The sequence below is a fragment of the Actinia tenebrosa genome, unplaced genomic scaffold (assembly GCF_029948245.1).
Source record: "Actinia tenebrosa isolate PJP-AT-01 unplaced genomic scaffold, QUT_ActTen_1.0 PGA_scaffold0__85_contigs__length_37466705, whole genome shotgun sequence".
NCBI lineage: Eukaryota > Metazoa > Cnidaria > Anthozoa > Actiniaria > Actiniidae > Actinia > Actinia tenebrosa.
Window position 1 is genome coordinate 17,392,432 of NW_028292569.1, and position 19,757 is coordinate 17,412,188.

Genomic DNA, 19,757 nt, shown 5'->3' on the forward strand with positions numbered 1-19,757 from the left:
GCAACACTCCCATGAGTCCCGTCTCTCGACGCCGTTGCGCACAAGTTTCAAGTGTAACCGGGCCTACTATAATTGTCCTACTTCTCTCTGCTCAAAATAATTTCTGAAAGTTTTTTTGTAATTCTATATCTTTCGGTTACACCAACGTTATGATAAGCAGCACTTTTTTTGACCGATGCTAAAAAGATAAGTAGAAGTTCAAAAAGTTTGATATGTTACAACAAACTTTGTTTGTGTTAGAAAATGTGCCAAATTCTGAAATCTATAACCATTCCAAATGCGTGAAAACGCTTAGCAGTATCAAAAGAAAATTTTTACTTCGTACGTAGCATGTAAAATTATTTTATTTCCAGTCTTTTTACATTTCACCCAGGTAAAAATTACATCTCTACCCATGTTAACACAACCGAAGAAGTTCCTGCCTTGTGAACAAAATTTAACATTTTCTACTAATGCTCTAAACTATGTTTTTCGTGTCATCAATTGAGCTGTCCTACAATGTTATTTGAATATTTAATAAAATATCTTTCTATTCGATTGGTTTATCATATGCTCAAATGCCTGACAATATAAGCAATATTGATGCCATATATACAAAAATAATTGCAAACGTTTGCAATACTTTCTAGAAAAGCTATGAAATATCAAAGTCAAGAAGACCGTTAGCAAGGTATGTAGTGGGAAACCATGGTAAAAGATCATGTCGTGCATTGCGTGCAAGCCATATGATGGCGCTAAAATCAGCGCAATAAAGTAAGATTGGTCAACTACGTTACATCCGCTACCGCTATCACTACCCCGTTTGCCTTCGTTTGCTTTTTTTTTTCAATTTTGTAAAATGTAAGAGCACTATCATAAAAATAATGGAGATAAAGCACCAAGATAGCAAGGTAACTTATATATAAGCTAGGTTTCAAGCACTTGCGTTTCTCCTCCCCTTCATCCCCCCTTACTCGACCAAGAGATTGACGGCTAGTATAGCCCTTACAGAAGGTCCCACATTCGACTGAAGCTTTTTAAAGCTTTCTTAAAGCACTGTATTTCTACCTCCCTGTCCCCTAACAAACGACCGAGGGCTAGCCATGAGGGATATTATCCTGGCAGAGGGTCTCACATTAGACTGAAGCTTTAAGAACTGTATTTCTACCTACCTGTCCCCTAACAAACGACCGAGGGCTAGCCATGAGAGATATATTATCCTGGCAGAGGGTCTCACATTAGACTGAAGCTTTTAGAACTGTATTTCTACCTACCTGTCCCCTAACAAATGATGACGGGCTAGCCATGAGGTATATTACCCTGACAGAGGGTTTTATATTCGATTGAAGCCAGTAAGACTCTGAAAGTGGTTTCTGTAAAAGTGGATGTTGTAACTATACCACTATACTGAGCTAATCGTTACTAAATTGCCTTTAAACTGAAGAATGTGGAACCCATATGGTCTTCTTCTGTTGTTCCGCAGCAGCTTCCTGTATTGCTGTACAGATATTACTGATAGAGTTACCATGCACAATTCCTAGAAAATAATATCATATTTTTAGTACTCTTTAAGGTGACTTGATGAGGTAAAGGCTACAAAAATGTAGATGAATACTGCTCTACGCTTGGTCAATGCGTAAAACGAGATACGTTTTTTACAATATACGTTAGCAATGTTAAGCCGACTTGAGGGCAAGTGGTTTTCCATTTCGGACCAATTAACCAATACTTCTTCTTACAAAGGTTACAGCAATACCGGTAAACTACAACCGATGAACAAAATACATGGTCTGTCAATAATCCACAAGATATTAAAAACAGGGGGGGGGGGGGGGGGGAGAGAATCATCAGACACGATGCTAATGATATCGAAAACACTTGCGCATGCTCCCTTACCGTTAAATATGTGTTTGTAGTCTTTCTCCAAGCGTTGAGCATTCTCAAAAATTTCCTTTGCATCTTTGCTGATTATTTTTTCTGGAATGTATTTGCTGTCCCTCATCTCTCTGTTAGAAAATACATTAACGTTGTTAAATTTGATCTTTATTTGCCTGGCTACTAGCAAATACTTATCAAGTTTTTGTAGACTTTTATTACTATAAGCAAAAATTCTTCTTTTTTATCCAGGCCGTAAAAATCTCCATGAGCACAATTTCTTTGTTTACCGATTACGTAGGAAAAGGTACATTGGCGTTGATGAAATCGGATATTCATATTCTTAAAGGGGTGACACAAAAAAAATAACGCCCTAGGTTTCATATTCTTTTCTCCATGTTTCGGCATTCTTTTGATAATTCGTGGGAAAGAAAATCATAAAAGGATGCCGACACGTGAAGAATGGAAAAGCAATACTAAAGGTTTGATATTTGTGTGCGGAATCGCTGACATCTGGTAGCGTGACCGTGGCGTGTTTTTTTTTCCTTTCTTTTTTTTGTCTCGGTTCGGCAGTTCGCTGGCATACGTAGTATTTCAATTTATCTATTTCTTATCATTATTGTTTTTAAAGATGAAAATGGAAATTAGAAACGGGCATCTGGTGGCAAGTCATGTATGAAAACCAGGGAATAAAATTAACGGCAACTGCAACTGGCTCACTACGATAGAGTATGCAACTGTATTTAAAAAGTACTTACTTGATGTGCTTGTATGACTTGAATTTGATATAGAGTACGATAGGATAAACCTGTAGTGTGTTCAACCTCTCTATCGCTTGAGGACTGACCACCAGAAGAGGGTGCTGGAAAACGATAACATAACAGTAATTTACGATAAATAGACCTTAGTCGTTATGTTTTTCGATTTCAGAAGGTATGTGATCTCCTTGAGTATTATCCCAGGTACAGTTGCTACAGCTCTGAACACATTTTGTTTAAGGTTCGCTCTCCTTTCAACAGGCCTGCCAGAAGCCAAAAGTGCAGGTCAAATAAAAAATAAAAAGACAGGGAAAATTTTTTCTCCACCAAAATTATTTATCCTGCTTAAACTAAAAAAACTGTCTGTTCCTTTTTTATTTTCTTTTTTGAGCCCTGTTTTTATCATGAGCCACTGACACATTGAAGTTTCCCCGACCCGAACCACTTCCCGAATGGTGTCATGTTCTAGCGAGTGAACTGAAACTATCCATATACACTTATTTCAATAAAGTTAGTCACCTGAAAAGCTGCAAAGCTGAGTCCGGCAAGGATTATGGGTAGATACATTTTACATGTTTCAACCGCTTGATAACTATTGATAGACCTGAGATCTTTTACCCGTTACAGTCTTACCTTCTCTGAGCATCCTCAACTGCTGCAGTTTGTGTCAAAGCTTTACTTGTTGGATATGAAATATTTCCCATGACTCTCGGCGATCACAGCTTTCTATCTTTTTGGTGACTAACTTTATTGAAATAAGTATATAGTATTTTACCTTATCGATGACTTTCTTTATCGATGTTAACGTTGTACATGCCAGTTGACCTCCTTTCCAAGAGTAATCTATAAATGTACCCTCTGCAATGCTCTTGTCGATTTTTTCATCTGTAAGGTTCACGAACTCTGAAAATATACGAGTCACTTTATAAGTTAACAATAGTGCGGCAATAGCCCATTTTCGTTAAATACCGCTGTATTTTATGACTAAAGACTCATCTGCACAGACCTAGCCTCACTTAACAGTAGATCTATAGCAAAAGTCTGTCGTTATATAAAAAAAGGGCAGCTTGAACCATACCAATGTCTTGAAATATCATGGACTTTTATTGGTATCAGTGAATAGCTGACTTATAAACGAGGCTAAGCCTGTGCAAATGAGCCAGTGGTCTTCAAAAACAAAGGTATGCATTGAATGCAGCTGAAAAATTTAAATGCGAAACTGGTGTATTGTAATCTGATTGCGAATGTAAAAAGGTGTATGCAGTGATCTTGTTCTACTGTTACAATCAAGAAGTCATTTGCTTTTATTAAGTTTAAAACCTTCTTTGTCACATCTTGACGAGAGCAACTGAGGAACATTTTGTGTGAAGCAGATTATACAGTGACACTGTACTAAGCAGACAAGGTGTCCGCTTTTCTATTAAAATAGAGGTTCAATAGAGGTAACACTGTCTTAATTTTACTCGGCCCACGAAGCAAATCATTCACTATGACAAGCTTGCTTCCCATGGTAGGTCATTATGGTACAAGGAAAATGTACACATAATTTACTAAGTGAATATATCAGGAAAAAGTATGAGTAATGCATTTCCATTTACCTGATTTACAATATACAAATTTGTAGGGGAAATCATCAGCAAGTTTTTCACAAAGCACTTCCGCAAGTGGTCCGAAGAGAATAACAACACGAGGAATATGCGCTGAAAGAAATAGTGGACTTGAATTAGCAACATAATTGGAAAAACAAATTGATGACCATTATATAATTGGGGGGTGGGGGGGAAGGGGGTGTAGCAATTTATGTTGCACGATTGTTTTTGCAAGAACCCCTGCACAAATTTTATTGTCTTTGCTCGACAATTTCTTTACTGCAAAGAGAGAGGTTAAGCGGTTATTTTTTCGTAGGTTAAATGGTTGCCAAGTTATTATTAGTTAATTGTAATTTGTAAATTAATTCTGAAAAGCCCCACGGGGAGAATTAATAATAAGTATTGTATTGTATTATTGTTGCCCCATTTCATTTTTGAGGAGCGGGGATTCACGCAACCCCCTTCCCAATTATCTAATGGTCCGTCCCTAAGGTCAAGCGCACAAGCAGTGGCTACTACTTTAAAAGAGCCGTGGTGGCGCAGTGTTTGGAGCTTCGCGTTTAAAATTAGGTGTGAAAACCTGGCTTGGGTGGCTCTCTTGGCTCGAATGACTAATATAAATGACGGCCCGTTTCCAAATTCGGGACAAAAAAAACACTGCTGACGCAACGAACCAACAATCAAAATCACAAATCAACTTACAATCTAGCTTTTCGACATTTTGATAGGATATAACTCCCAGATCTGAAATAAAAATAGACGCGAGTTATGACTTGCATACTAGGATTATCAGTACGAAAACTAAAGCTTCAGGATGTCCAAGGTAAAACAATAAACAATATCGAGAAATACCTTTTTTAATTACAAACCATACCAAGGTAGTTGCAACAACTAAATTGTATCTACCCACAATCAATACTGGCACCAGATTTCCAGATTTTTGGAAAACTAACTTTAGCATACGTAGGATTGGATATACCTGAAGATAGGGTGGTAATGCTAGCTGCAGAGTCACTGCCTTCTCTTGAGTGACTAACAGTGAGGCTGTGTGAACTCTTTTTGCTTCGTCTGAACAAGCTACGTCTTCCTGATAGTTTATGATCATCACCGTGTGCTAGAGCCAGGCTACGATGTAACAGGATCTCCTGCTCAGCCCTAAATACAAAATATGTAACCGTTAAAGAAAGAAATAATACTCTTGGAAATGATACGTGGTCTGAAATGAGAAGAAAGGTAGTTGAAAATGAAAATGGATACAAGTTAAACGAAGAATCTTATTCTCAAGAGAGTGACACGTTGAATAATACGTTGATGAGGGGCCACCCTGTTTTCCACCAGTCCCCCCTCCCAGCTAAAAAATGATCGGTCCCTAATCACTGGTTGCTCGACCAATCACAGTGCTCGAAACCCTATATTCAAGTCTAAAATTTTAACAAAATACAATGATCACTGGTCTAGCTTGGCAAGATTTTTCCAACTTTGTTGCTTAGACTTACTTCATTCTACTGGGTACTATCCCATTTTCTCTTTTCTGTGCGTCTTCTGCACTAACAAGACAGGCTTTCCAGCAGCCAATGTAACCTTGGTAAATAGTGTCAGTTATGTACAAGATGTCCCCTTTCTTGAAGCCTAGCTCTTCTTTGGAGTGTGGAGTGTGGTCGTAAAGGCATCTTAAGATACAACAATAATTATTTCAATGATTTGTGACATAATTAGCTTCGTTACTGAATAAATAATAGTTGGATTATCATTTTAATTGCTAGCGCTGGAATAAACGAAGACACCACTTTCGCATTCGCTGCCGGCATACCACAGACTCTTTTGTAAAAGCTTGGCCTCGTTTATAAGTCAGCTACTTACAGATACCATTTAAAGTCCTTGAATTTCAACACATTGGCATTATTCAACATGCATATACTTTACATTAAAGTTGACTTTTGCAAATGATTTGCTCTTACGTAAGGCTAAACCTGCGCAGATGAGTCTTTAGTCATAAAACAAAGTATTTAACTAATACGAAAAGGGACCATTGACTAACAATGGTTGAACTGAATAAGATTGAAACATACTATCAAATGCCTCATCCTAAAGACATTGACTGCAACCAAATAACACATACCTAACATAGAATGAGTCCCCAGGCTGGTCCTTAATGGAATTGAACCCTGCAACGTAAATTTTTTTTTCATTAAACAAGCTGGCCAGGTCATGGCTACATGGCTACCAACGCTACAGTCGAACGTTTGACCTTATAGTACATGCATGCTACGAACCTCATCGACACGTCAAAAATTTGTCTCGCTACCACGCTCTAATTCGTCTACTGACACGCCTACTTTTGTTGCAGTAGTCGGCTTTCCATCTTTCATGCAGTACGTGTCGCCATAGTTTGGAGAGATCCGTAGTATACAAGTACGAGGTTTATAATGGTAAAAACTTACAAAGTCACACAAAGCAGAGTTATCATCCTGTGTTTACCAGCAAAATTGTCGAAGGGATGAAGATTTGTTCCAGGGCCGGGTATGAATGGCCGTAGCAGAATGTCCCTCATATGTAAGGACCTTGACAAAAATATTTACGATAGAAAACCTTGGCGCATTGAAGATTTAGATCTAGAATACTCACTTGCAGGATTATACTGCACTAGTGCTTGGACAGAACCAGGCGTGGGTTTACAAAGCTCAAGGAGTGCTTGTTCAGCAGTACATGATAACATATCGCATCCGTCGTACTGAAAATATAAACGAAACAAATATATGTTTATACAGTAGATCTAATAGATTGGTTTCACGGTAGGCATGTAGTGTTTAGAAAATCTTTTTATTTTGGCTCTACAACTCGGCAAAAGACAAAGGCCCGCATGGGTGAGCTTCAACAAATCAATAATGCCAAATACATTACTGCAAATTTTCTTAAATATGCCAACTCTGTGTCTCCGAGTTGAACACTGAAATTTGGTTTTTCACTGCCGGCAGTCACAAATATGAAAGGTACCGACTGATAAGGTTTGATCGCAGACAAAGAGTTCGCATGTTTATGAAAATCGCAATAAGCAAGGAATAGTTACTATAACCTTAGTGTGCGTATATCCAGTTCTGAATGCATCAGGGTGGTTGCCGATCAGTAAGGAAGCGTGTTATATCATATCTGTTATAATATTTCATGGAAAATTAGAAGTCCCTTGAATTACTTACCTCAAGAATTTGATCTCCCACACTGAGTTCCTTAGCCACGTCACTGCTAGAGTCAACTTCTGACACGAATATACCAGTAGCATTACCACCAATGATATTAAACCCTAGGTTCGCCGAGGTATGGTTCAGGTACACATAACGAACATCTCCTGGAAGTTCAATATCACTCTGAGGAACAACCTAAAAAATACAAACCAATAATGGGTCAACAATTTTCAATATTATGCGAGGTTGGTAGCTGTATACACTAAATTGAAATATGGCAACAGTCGCTAGTCGGTGCAGAACAATAGATATTCAGATTGGTCGCCATATTTCGATTCAGTGTATAGAGGTTTTGCAGCATCAGGTGTCCAGGCCCATAATACAGCTTGGGATACATGTGTGTAGTTAGATGGCCGAACATTATAAAATCCCTTGGCTCTTGGAAATTGAATTCTTTCTTATGAAAAAAGGTCGTGTTGTTCCTGCCATCTAACAAACCTACTGTGATGGTGGTGCAAAACCTTTATAGGTTGCGCGCTCATCCAGATTTAAGAAGCTTTACGGGCCGCGATACCAGAACCGGAGCTTTATGATAACAATAATCATCCATCTCTGAGATTTTTCGATAAGAATTCATAAATTCGATTCTCCTCTTTCAATAGAAACTGGGGCTTCTCAATTTTACTGAATTTGCGTTTTTCAGTGTTGTGGCCCGTCAAGTTGGATGCGCATGCATCCTTGAGAAAACGGTCTATTGGATTTTTGCAAGAGAATATGTAATCTCCCACGATGAGCTTAGCTCTTGGAGAGAACACAGAGAGTCAATCGTGTTTAAACAAAAAAAAAGATAAAAAAACAAAACAAACAAACAAACAAACAAAAACAAAAACAACAAAAAACAACAAAAAAACAAAAAACAAAAACAAAAGAAAAAAACAAAAAACAAAAACAAAAACAAAAGAAAAAAACCAATATATATGAGTTCATTTTCTCTTGATTTTTGTGCTTCTTTTAACTACTGTACTACGACAAAAAATCACTAGACCGCGCCACCTAGTTTTTTCTCTCTCGGTCCATCAAAATCTGTAGCGTGACCCAGCAATACACTACCTTTTCATCTTTAGGCAAAGGTGGTGTAATCGTGCTGTCATCTCTTTTCACTTTTCTTCTGTTCACCGGCGTGCTACATGTTGTACTTGATTCAGATATACTTGAGTTGCAGGTATCAATATCGAAATCTCCTTCCAGGGCCCGCTGGGGATTGAACTGTGCCAGGATGGTTACACTGTTACCAGACTCTTTGAGAATCTTGGCAGCTTGTTCATAATTGGCACATCTGAGATTCACTCCATTGTACTAAGAATAACAAAGTCGACAAAATTTAACAAAAAGACAAGTTAATAGTTTGAAAAAGCCGTTTTATCCGCTCGCTTACTGCGCGTGACGGATGTTGTAAGCACAAGCAGGTCTAGCCTCTAATCGACAATGGTTCTAAGCCAATCAGCGCGCGCGAATTTACCAAGTTATGCTAAAATGCATTATTTCTCACATGTCAGTGGGAATTCAGAACAATTAAGAAACTAGGAGATGAAATCATTCAGCGTGTCACAGCGAAAGCAAGGAAACTCGTGAAAAAATCCAAGTCCTTACTACGGTTTTTCGATATTCTGCGCAAACTCAGACATTTCAACGCCTTGTTTTTGATTGAGGGCAGCAAAAAAAAAAAAAAAAAAAAAAAGAAAGAAAAAAGAAGAAAATTAAGTTTTCAGTGTGCAGCTTGCAACTACCAAGTTCGCAGAATACGCAGAAAACCGCAGTAATGGATATATGCTTGGATAGTTGGATGCTCCACCGCTCAGGAGAATCTTGGTGAGCTAATGGCCAATACTGTGATATCTAGATCTTGTTGCAACAGATGCATGAATTCAAAACAAATCCAATCAGTGAATACATAAGCCAAGGTGTAGAATGTTTCTTTGAATAAAGGAAGAAACTGCTACCAGTATTTATAATCAGTGTAACCTACGCTTCACAGATGAAGGCAATCTATGCTTTTATTTACTAAAACTTTTACTTTTATCAACAGAAATTGGAAAATTAATGGTTTGCAACCATTCCCAGGGGAGTCAAGAGAAAAAGACATGGCAGCCATACAGGTGTGCCTTGTTACTAAAGGAGGATCTGAGAAATCTGTTGTTGAATACCACCAACATGGTGGTGATGATGGCTGCAAAAAGCATTTTTTTTTTTGCAATTTCACTTGTCCATATACTCAATTGACTTGTGTTGAGGACCCCCTAAATACTAATTGGTACCCACAACACAATGCTTGTGACCCAAGTGTGAGCAAATATGTGGGCCCTTGTATTTAGATTTTTTAAAAAATCATAGCACAATCCCTTTGTCAGGATTTGTTAATAATAGTACTATTTCTTGCCTGTGGCCTTACCTCTAACAACTGGTCTCCATATTTCAAACCAGCTTTTTCAGCAACACTTCCTGCGCTTACAGAGCAAACAAAAATCCCACCATTGTTTCCAGGTGCAATAGATATACCCAAGGTGTCTTTCTTTTCTATATGGACCAATCTTGGCTCTGGATTCCTGATGAAAACCATATTATTAATACTGGATTAATATATTATTACCACACATTTCAGGGGAAAAGAGGGCTTTAAAAACTCTCTGAAGTTTGTGACACCATTCTCCATCCTCCCCCTTAATGTCCTTTCTTATATTGCAATTTGCCTCATAAGAATAGTAAGAAAATTGGTTATTATTAATTGAACAAAAGAAAGTGTGCAAAAGGGAAACATTTCCATTGTTTTGGCCCACAACATGGCTGCCGTGAAACATTTCTATATCAGAAATAAAAAGAAAACTAAGATGATCTTAAAGAATGGAACAATAATACTAATGCCATTAGAAATAATTAGATATTTTTTCAAGAGCCAAGCCAACTTCTGGAATTAAAAAATAGTCAGATAAAATTACATTCAACAATGATAAAAATCAAATTCACTTAGGAAATTCATTCATTACCTATCATCATCAGTAGAACTTGAAGGGCCATGTCCACTAAAGTCGAATGCAAGAATTTCGCCCTCCATCACTGGTACAATAGGTGTGGAAGGGGTTCGCAGAGGAGTTCCCTGTCCTGATGAAAGTGAACCAGCAGATCCAACAGAACTTCCTGACACACCCAAAGGAACACATGGCTGAGAACTGAAATGAACTCCAGGCAAACTCATGCGATTCATTAATTTATTTGAATGATGTCCACTAGAGGAGTCAAAGCTTTGCTGAAATGCATGTCTTCTCCTGAAGTCATTTTCATCAACACTTTGAGAGGAACCTTGCCTAGAATGGTGTATTGGCAGACACTGATCTAAGGACCAGCCTTTATGACTGCTAGACACAGAGCCACTACTGTGGGGTAGAGATATGTCCTGCTTACTGGAAACAGGCATGCAGTGCTGAGTCTCGGCAGGTGCGGCGTTGTATCGTGGGATGACGTAGCTTGTTGCTGTATAAAATGGAACTGTTCGTGATTTCATTACTGATACAGATGCAGGTGGTCCTGGTGGGCTCGATTTTGGGACAGCAAGAGCCAGAGGATCCAAATGACTGGTGTATGGCAAGTACTGAAACATAAATTCGAATTAAAATGATGGGGCATTATAAAAATACAATAATAGTGACTAATGTGTACACAATGATAATTCAAGGGACTTATGATGCATGTAAATTCCATTATTTCGTGATTCTCCTATAAGTTTGATCAACAGAAAGCTGCCAAAACACAACTGTATTGTCAGCTTAGATCTAAATCATTATTGGTGGATTCAAATCAAAATAACTTATAACGATTATCTCACATTAACGAAAATGCAGCCAATCACAATGCAGGATAACTGCGGTATATTCCAGTATTCCACCTTTTCTTATTAGTCCTTTGCAGTGTTTTGAATTTCTCGACTAAATGCTGAGGTAATTGATCCTCTTGTAGCAAAGCATGGAATATCCAACATGTTACTTGTATCTTGTGTGTATACTTGACAGCACAAGTAATTCATTGGATATTTTACATGGTGTACTACTCAAAACCAGTGACTGATATAATGTAAGACAGTGTAGAACAAATGCACCAAACAAACCTGATGTCTTGATGAGGGAGCTGACTGTGGACGAGTGCCTCTTGAGCGCTGAGTAGAATTTGTACGAGTTTGATCTAAAGGATATTCATCAGTAATTGAAGTACATGTAGGGGTATAATACCCTGCAGAAGAGGTTGTCATGGAGGGTGATGGTAGATTCCTCTCATTACCATAATGTTTTGAATCGTGACTGTAAGTGCTGGCTGGCATGGTCGTAGAAGACATTAATTCTGTCATGTATGAACAAGTTCTTGGTGGTGGTAAAGGCTTTTCCTTTGAAGACATATTATATTGATATGGATGATTGTGGGATTCTGCCATAAATGATCTACTTGACTCAGGACTGACCTGAGGGGGAGAGTGGTGGGAATTATTAGCTGCAAGGTGTGTTTCACTAATGGCTTCAATTGATGTATCACTGGAATCAGTCTGTGTTCCTTGGCTTTTTTCCTTCCCACTGTCGTAGAATGGAGCCAGTGATGGAGAAGAATTTAATGCTGGTTCTGACAGAGAATCTTGAAAAGATCCAGGCCCTTCAATGCATGGTGAGCTTCGACCAGAATAATAACCTCTCCTTTGACCATGTTCATACACTTCATTAGAGCTGTCCATAAGTATCTTTTTCCTATGCGACTGTAAATTCTGGTACATGTTGTTTTCATAATTAATCTTGTTATTGACTTCTTCTAGTAATGAATGAAGTGCATGAGTTGGGGTAGTTGACTTGGCCTTTTGCACGGCAAGACTCACTGTACTTGTTGATAAAAGTTTTTCAGTTTCGCCTTGTGACAGATTTTCCACAGACACACCATTAATCTAAAAGAGAAAGAAAACTTTTACTTGTATTCTACACTATTTTTCACATATTGTGTAGTTCCATAAAATTATCCATACCCCCTCCCTCCCCCCATGGAGGAATTTATTTAAACACCCCCCCTCCCCTCTACTCCTGGAAATTCAGGGCCATAACCAGAACTTTTACAGGGAGGGTCACATCGAATAAAATCGGACCATTGATCGTTTTTTTATTACCAACTCGGTGGCGTAACTAGGGATCTTGCAGGGAGGTGCACAGACAATAATTTGCAGAACCAAAAAGAAAGAAAAAAGGTAACCAAAAGAAAGCAGAACCAAAGAAAAAAAAAGGAGATGGATGAGCGGACCTTAAGCTTTTATGGGGGGTTGCACGTGCACCCTGTGCTCCCCCCTGGTTACGGCCCTGAAATTCCAATTTTCTTCCATGCAAACTCTGCGATTTTGTTCTCTTTCTGACCCTCCTACTCCTCAGAAATTCCAAATTCCTATGTTGGGCAGTATAAATAATTTCTGGAACTGCACATCATATTAATATATTAGGGTGCAAAAAATCTATATCCTTTGAACTTTGGTTAGTCTGTAAACTGTTTGATCTGCTTGATTGGAAAAATCTCAGGAATTGTCCTACGATGCATGGTATGCAATATCTACTTACAGTGAGTATCTTATCTCCTACCGACAGCATTGGGTGATTTGATGCAACACTTCCAGGAGAGATGAATCTGATATACTTTGCCTCATCAACATGAATTCCATGTTCTGAAAACAAAATTAAAATGTCAATCAATTACCAATATTGCTAAAACATACAAATTTCTCGCACACTGATTGCGATTTTCTATCATCAATAAGAGGACAGACAAATAAGCTGACATGGACAGCTACGTCTAGTGGATCCACACTACTTTGACAATGTGATGATGCAATTAACCGCCAATAAAAAACAGATATATAAACAACTGAAATGTCAATTTGTTAATTTGAAAATGACAAATAAATCCGTTGCGGGTATACACCTATTTCAAAAAAAACTTGTTGGTTGGAGATCTTAAATCTAGAATCTGAGACTGATTAAGCACACTGCAAATTATGATATATTCACAGCCAAACAATGTAGTTTTCTTTGGCCTTGGAATAAGAAGCATGACCATGCATGGAGTTTAGAAACCTTATTTTTCATATTTTAGCCCAAAAAAATAAGAACATTCATCACCCATCTCAGTTCTCCTACAACGTTTTTTTGAAATAGTTATATGCCTGGCGGAGCTGACATAATACGAACAGAATGGATGCATATGTCGGAATGGATGCATTGGTTATATCTTATTTGGTTAGGGTTGGGGGTGGTAACAAAAAGGGGGTGGATTTGCTAAATAGGATGCTGACCTACATTCTATTAAATACTAGCTATAGAAAGTTCATTTTTCTAATTGGTAACTTACCATTACTATCAGTCAGAGTCAACTGTACAGGATGAACGAATGATTTGACACTTGAAGATCTCCGCCTTCTTACGGTCTAGAACAGGATAAAAAACATTTTTAAGTTAAGCAATTGCATGACATTCTATAGCCTGTGTGGTGTAGAATTTAAGATAGCAGCATAGAATATTGCTGCTGATGGAAAACATAGGTATGTACGTGGCACAGCAGTGAGGGTGCACACATTCATCATGGAATGAATGTACTAGTTTGTGATGGCAAAACCAGGTATAATGATCCCAGAGACCTTTTCTAGTGAACAGATAGTGAACATGGTGCATTGTGGTCTAGCTTAAGTACAAACATCTTTTCCTCACAGACCACAATGCATCCTGTCTATCAAACACAGAAAAGGCCTAACAACACAGTGATACGAGGCAGTGTATCTGTTCATCATTTGTATCATATAAACAAAGATCAAATCTATCATCTATCTTGGCTATAACAAAGGTAAAATTGCTTTCTTAGGAAGAAAACGTTAGTCAGATGGCCATAGTAGCACATGTCACACTGATAAGAATTGAAATTTAATGATCTGGAATTTTACATGGCAATCAGGCATACATACAAGATTGATGACGCTACTGGCGGTAATAGCTTGCATGGCTGTCTTATGCTCAACATTGGTCAGGTCAAGATCATTCACCTTCAGCAAACAGTCATTCACCCTAGTGAACATGAAACAACAGATTAGCAATTTCAAAATATCAGGAAACTACATCATGTGATCATTAACATTTTAGTTCATTTATAAGAGTGTGGCTTACTTTAATTTGCCTTCTGCAATACTGCCTTTGGTAACATCGGTCACCACGATGGATGAGTCATTGGGCATAAGAGGAGTGTCCCGGCCACCGCCAATGATTATGCCAAGGTCCTTATCATGGCTTACCTGAAGAATGATACACATTCATTTGATTACTATAAAAAATCATGGCAAGAGTTTTATTTTCGTTGCAACTGTTGACAAACATGCCATGGAAGAAAACTGGCACATGTTATCATTCTCACCTTCTCCAGTACAATAGATTCTGTTTCCCACTCCTTAAACAATAAATAAAACAAATCATTTTGTAATGAGATTCATTTTGGCTCACATTTGCAGCACAAGCTATGCAAAGACTAAGCACCTTCAGGGTTTTCATTAAATTCTACTGACAGTCCTTGCTGACTGTATACATTATATGTTGCTTAGAAGACCTTTTCTTTAGGCATAATGTTTTCCTATTTCGAACCACTTGGCATTCTCTGAGTATCATTTCTTTGTTTAATGGTTGTGCATGAGAAGACACATTAATATGGATACAACTCAAACAAAGAATCTTATATTCAAGAGAACAACACACGGTTTGGAATGGGAAATCATTATGCCCAAGTGAAACAAAGGTTTTCCAATTTTATCACTGATACGCTGTAACAACCTCTTAAGGCTGTTCAAAGTCAGCAGAGAGGGAAAAAACCCTAAATCAAGTTACAGATGTAATAAAATAGACACACGTGATGTCACATCCTGGAAAGAACCCATGACCCCAGAGGTGAAAGAAGAGTACACTACCACTACTCCACCCTTGATTCCTTGAGAAGAGCTCTAGTCTATGGTTTAATTATTGGTGCACAATGTTTCGCTTACCATTGAGTCAGTGTCTATTGCTGAGTCTCTACTAGACAATAGTTCCCTCTCAGACCCCTTTGAAGTCAACTGAGATTCAATGCGACTTTTGAGATCTATCAGTTCCATCATGATTTCAGAATGCTGTGTCCTAATGTGATCTGAATCATGCACCATGTCCATCATTTCATTCATGACTCTATTATGCTCATCCTGCAGGTGTTCATGAGAGGTGTGAAGCCTTTCACGCTCGTGAATAGCCTTGTCTCTCTCTAACAAAGCCCAGTCATACCTCTGCTTTGCAATGTCTGCCTCATGCAATGCATTGGTTAGCTCTTTGGACAAAATTTGGAACTGTTTTCTTAAGGAGTCCATTTCCTTGCCTTCTCCCTTTGAGTCCTGTTTTTGCTTAACTTTGAAGCATTCTTTCAGTATCTTATCCCTATGAATGATTGCTTCACTGCGTTCTTTTCTAGCAGCATCACGTTCTTGTTTAAGCATTTCACAGTCATCGAGAGCCTTTTCTCTATCTATAGCAATATTCTTGTTTTCTAGCATTAAATGTTGGGTCTTGTCTTTCAGTGCATAAATTTCATTTAATAATTTATCGTTTTCTGCAACATAATGATTTACTTCATCTTGCAAAGCATTGTTAAGATTACACAGCTTTTCTTTTTCTTCTGTCAGGTACTTGTTGGTCGTCTGTAGCAAATGAAAGTGGTCTTGGACCTTTTCAGTCTCCCGATGAACATTGTCTCGCTCACTCATCACTAATTTATATTCATTCAAGACTGCGTTTCGTTCTTCCGTTACTTTTGAAAGTTCCTTTGCAATTTTTAATTTCTGACTCAAAAGTTTATCACAGTCTTTGATTGCGGCATCTCTTTCAGCATGAGCTTGTTGTTTGCTTTTAATAACATTATCTCGTTCTTTCACTGCTTTTTCTGCATTTTTTAATGCTGCTTCACACTGTTGCTTAAGCCCTCTGTAGTCTTTTGCAAGAGAATCTCTCTCATGAACTAGATGATCACACTTATCTTTCATACTATGATAATCATTTTCTGTTGACTGCATGAGATTAAAGACATGATTATACTCAGACCTGAGTTCCCGATGGGTCTCTTGTAGCTGCTCATAATCCTTTTGTAAACACTCCAACTTTTCAGCAGCAAATGCATCATCTGGGCTCTGATGTTCATCAAGTATCAAATCAATATTCCTATCTTTCATTTCAAATTTCTCTCGTTCTCTCAATAGCACAATTTCCTCATAATCCTGTTTAATCTTTTCACATTCCCTTGAACTTTCCTCCAGTTTTCGGTTCAGACCCTGAGCTTCTCTCACAAGTAAATCACATTTATTTAATACTGTTTTATGTTGTTTTCTGAAATACTCAGCCTCTTGTAATGCCGCATTGTGCTTTTCACTAAAATCAGTTTTCTGTTGCCTCAATATTTGAAGTTCTGTCAATACATTAACATACTCCTGCTTCAGTCTTTCGTAATCATTATTTCTTTCGTTAATAATGGAGTTATTACTTGAAGTGTTATTCTGTAGCTCAATGTTTTCAACTGTCTGCTTTCCTGATAATTCAGCAAGCTGGTGGCAGGCTGAATCTCTCTCTTTTTCAGCCTTTTGCAACTCGGACCTGGCTTGTTCCAAATCCCGTTTCACTGCCTTTAGTTCATTCTTAAGAAGTGAATACCTGTCTTTCCATAAATCATGTCCTGTCATACTTGTGCTCCTTGCAATGTTGTTACGCCTGTTTGCGCCTGAAAATACAAACAGCAAATGTGGTTAAAGAAAGCTCATTTTCTACCTATGAGAGAATGGTTTTAGAAGAATGAATTAAAAAAAACATAATCCATGGGTACTCAATGGCTGGACATGATGACCAGCGACATGTGACTGATCAACTTGTGTCCAGTCAATGTGAAAGATCAAGAAGTGGCCTAAGAGACATTCGGCTGGACTGAGTGACCAATTTCTGATCATCATTTTGAGCCTTGCCACATTAAATTAAATAACGTAATCTGTAACTTTTTGTGTTTCTAAACCAGCGGTATTCAAAGGATCCTAATCACTTTGGAACCTATTTTTTCCAGTCCATATTTGTTGAACAGATCTTCTAGCTTGTTCATGAAATGATAGCCACAGGTTTGCTAGCCAATGGCTATATCACCCGCATGAAACGAGGAAGTTTTTTAGTTCATTTTAGAAATGATAAATTGATTGTCTTGCAAAAAAGGACAAAAACAATAGACATCCCCCCCCCCCCCAAACAAAAATAAATGCATGCAAAAGAAATTTCAATCAATTATTTACAACTCTTTTACACCTTTCTGCATTGCTCTAAATAAAATTTAAATCTAAAATAATCCAAAGGAGCAAACAAAGACAATCTTATGAAAATATATGCTCTGTTGGGCATTTTGGGGGCCCACACTGTGTGGTGTTATCATCAACTGTGCAAGTGAAGGTTAAAGAGATGTTAATTAGACTAGAGTTGGTATTACTAGTAACACCACCAAATACAACATATAGAGTTGTTCCTATACAGCCCTGCATGGACCTCGCTGGCTGGCAGCCCAGATCCTTGAGTTTATTTACATGAAACTAAGTCGGCTTCATTATCACTTAGGCGTGCTGTCATCAGTGTTTACTTAGATCCTTTAGTAGGATCCGACTTAAAGCGCCGCTAAAGCTAAAACACTCGATCCCTTTTGTGTAGAGTTAGTTAATTGACAGAACAGAGGAAAAAGCGCTCTTTCAGGGGGTCCTTTTATATGCTTGGAAAAATCGGAAATTATATTTAAAGAAATTTTTGATCGAGGCAGAAGTTGATCTGGCTTGAGGAAGCGTTTGGAAGTCTTGCTGTGGGGGTAATTCAAACATGCATGAGTCTAGATTAATTAATGCAACTTCACTCACGTATCATGTGCAAAACAACAATATATTTTTCTTATCTAACCACAAAATAACAGTTCAACCAATCGATATAAAATTCTTTTTAAATAACAAAGGATTGTTCTTCAAAACGTCTCAAGTTGAAAGAAATTCACACTCTAAATGAACCGAACTGTCTAAAAAGACGTCAACAACATTAGAACACTGGAAAGGTTTTTCCACGAGTTTATACTCACTTTGACTGATTCGAGAATGATTCCCATCGAATTCTTTATCCACAACCTTGCTTTGATTAGCTTTTTCCAGTCTTGTAGTGGCTTAGGATAAAGAAATCAAACATTAATAATGAATTTTCTATGTTTTTACACGATTAGAAGACACGATAGCCCATGTGTAACGCCATCTTACTTTTACCTAATATAATTTTATATTTAGGAATCTTTCTTGCATTGTCAAAAAACTACGTATCATTTAAGACAAATAACCAAAAAACTGATAATTATGGTTAAAGCAGGAAGGCTGAGTAACAATTATTTCTTATTTAATTTTGAATAAGAAACTCTAGTAATCAAAAACTTTGATAGACAATTTTTGGCCAATTTTTAGTCTAGTCATGAAGACTCAGCAAAAACATCAAAAACATTTCTTTCGAACTGGCTTCAAACTTAAAGCCAATTCGTTTAATTTGCGTGTTTGATGTGGTGGTATTTGAGCTTATTCTCAGTTAAAAGGAATACGATCCTCAACTCAAAGACAAACATTATAAAGATATGTTTTCCCTGTCTACAGAGCTGTCCAAGATTTCGTAAACAAACTTCTAACTCCGTCTGTATCGTGGGAAAATAAACAATTCTAAATTCACACAGGGTTCAAAAATAAATAAAGTACAAATTTCAAGATTTTCTTGTGAAGTTCGTTAAAAGAAGATTTCTTTAGAGAAGAAAGCTCGATTTGTTGCTGGTGCATGAGCAAAATCATTAACCGTTTCTAGCTCTTTACCTGAAGCTGGAGGCTCCACGCCTAAGAACATACAGTTCAGCATATAAGGATACGTCGTCTCTAAGACAACACAGAACTTCTTAAAATACCCATAATCTCGTCGTTTCAAGATGTCTATAAGTTTATCCAGTCTTTTACTAGGAGATTCGTTCTGTATAGTTTGAAGATCATCAGCAGAGATGACATGACTGATTGCCAATGGCGATAACAAACGCTCTGCAGCAACCGCAGCTCGGAATTTTCCACGGTTACATTCAAGTAGTTTTTTGAAGTCTTCCTCCATGGTAGTTCTAGGAGGTTTTAGTGAGGTTTAGGAGGGTTTTTCTCGGGTTTTTTGAGTGTGACTGAGATCCGCCATTATCCATGACCATTACTTGGAAAACTAACACAAATGTCATTACTTGACTTT

General features: G+C 37.8%; 1 protein-coding gene across 1 annotated transcript; it reads right to left on the minus strand.

Moving 5' to 3' along the window:
• Window positions 1–326: 326 nt before the first annotated feature.
• LOC116298492 (disks large homolog 5) lies at window positions 327–19,757 on the minus strand. The gene is made up of 23 exons (XM_031706976.2): window positions 19,349–19,757; window positions 18,586–18,666; window positions 15,464–17,214; window positions 14,845–14,877; window positions 14,601–14,725; window positions 14,402–14,501; window positions 13,795–13,870; window positions 13,008–13,111; window positions 11,537–12,352; window positions 10,422–11,023; window positions 9,830–9,983; window positions 8,491–8,736; window positions 7,396–7,575; window positions 6,827–6,932; window positions 6,321–6,366; window positions 5,698–5,871; window positions 5,181–5,356; window positions 4,904–4,945; window positions 4,211–4,312; window positions 3,388–3,515; window positions 2,613–2,716; window positions 1,876–1,985; window positions 327–1,516 (listed from the first exon to the last, which is right to left on the minus strand). Exons 1-23 carry the CDS (start codon window positions 19,629–19,631, stop codon window positions 1,413–1,415), a joined length of 5,643 nt encoding a protein of 1,880 aa, XP_031562836.2. The 5' UTR covers window positions 19,632–19,757; the 3' UTR covers window positions 327–1,412.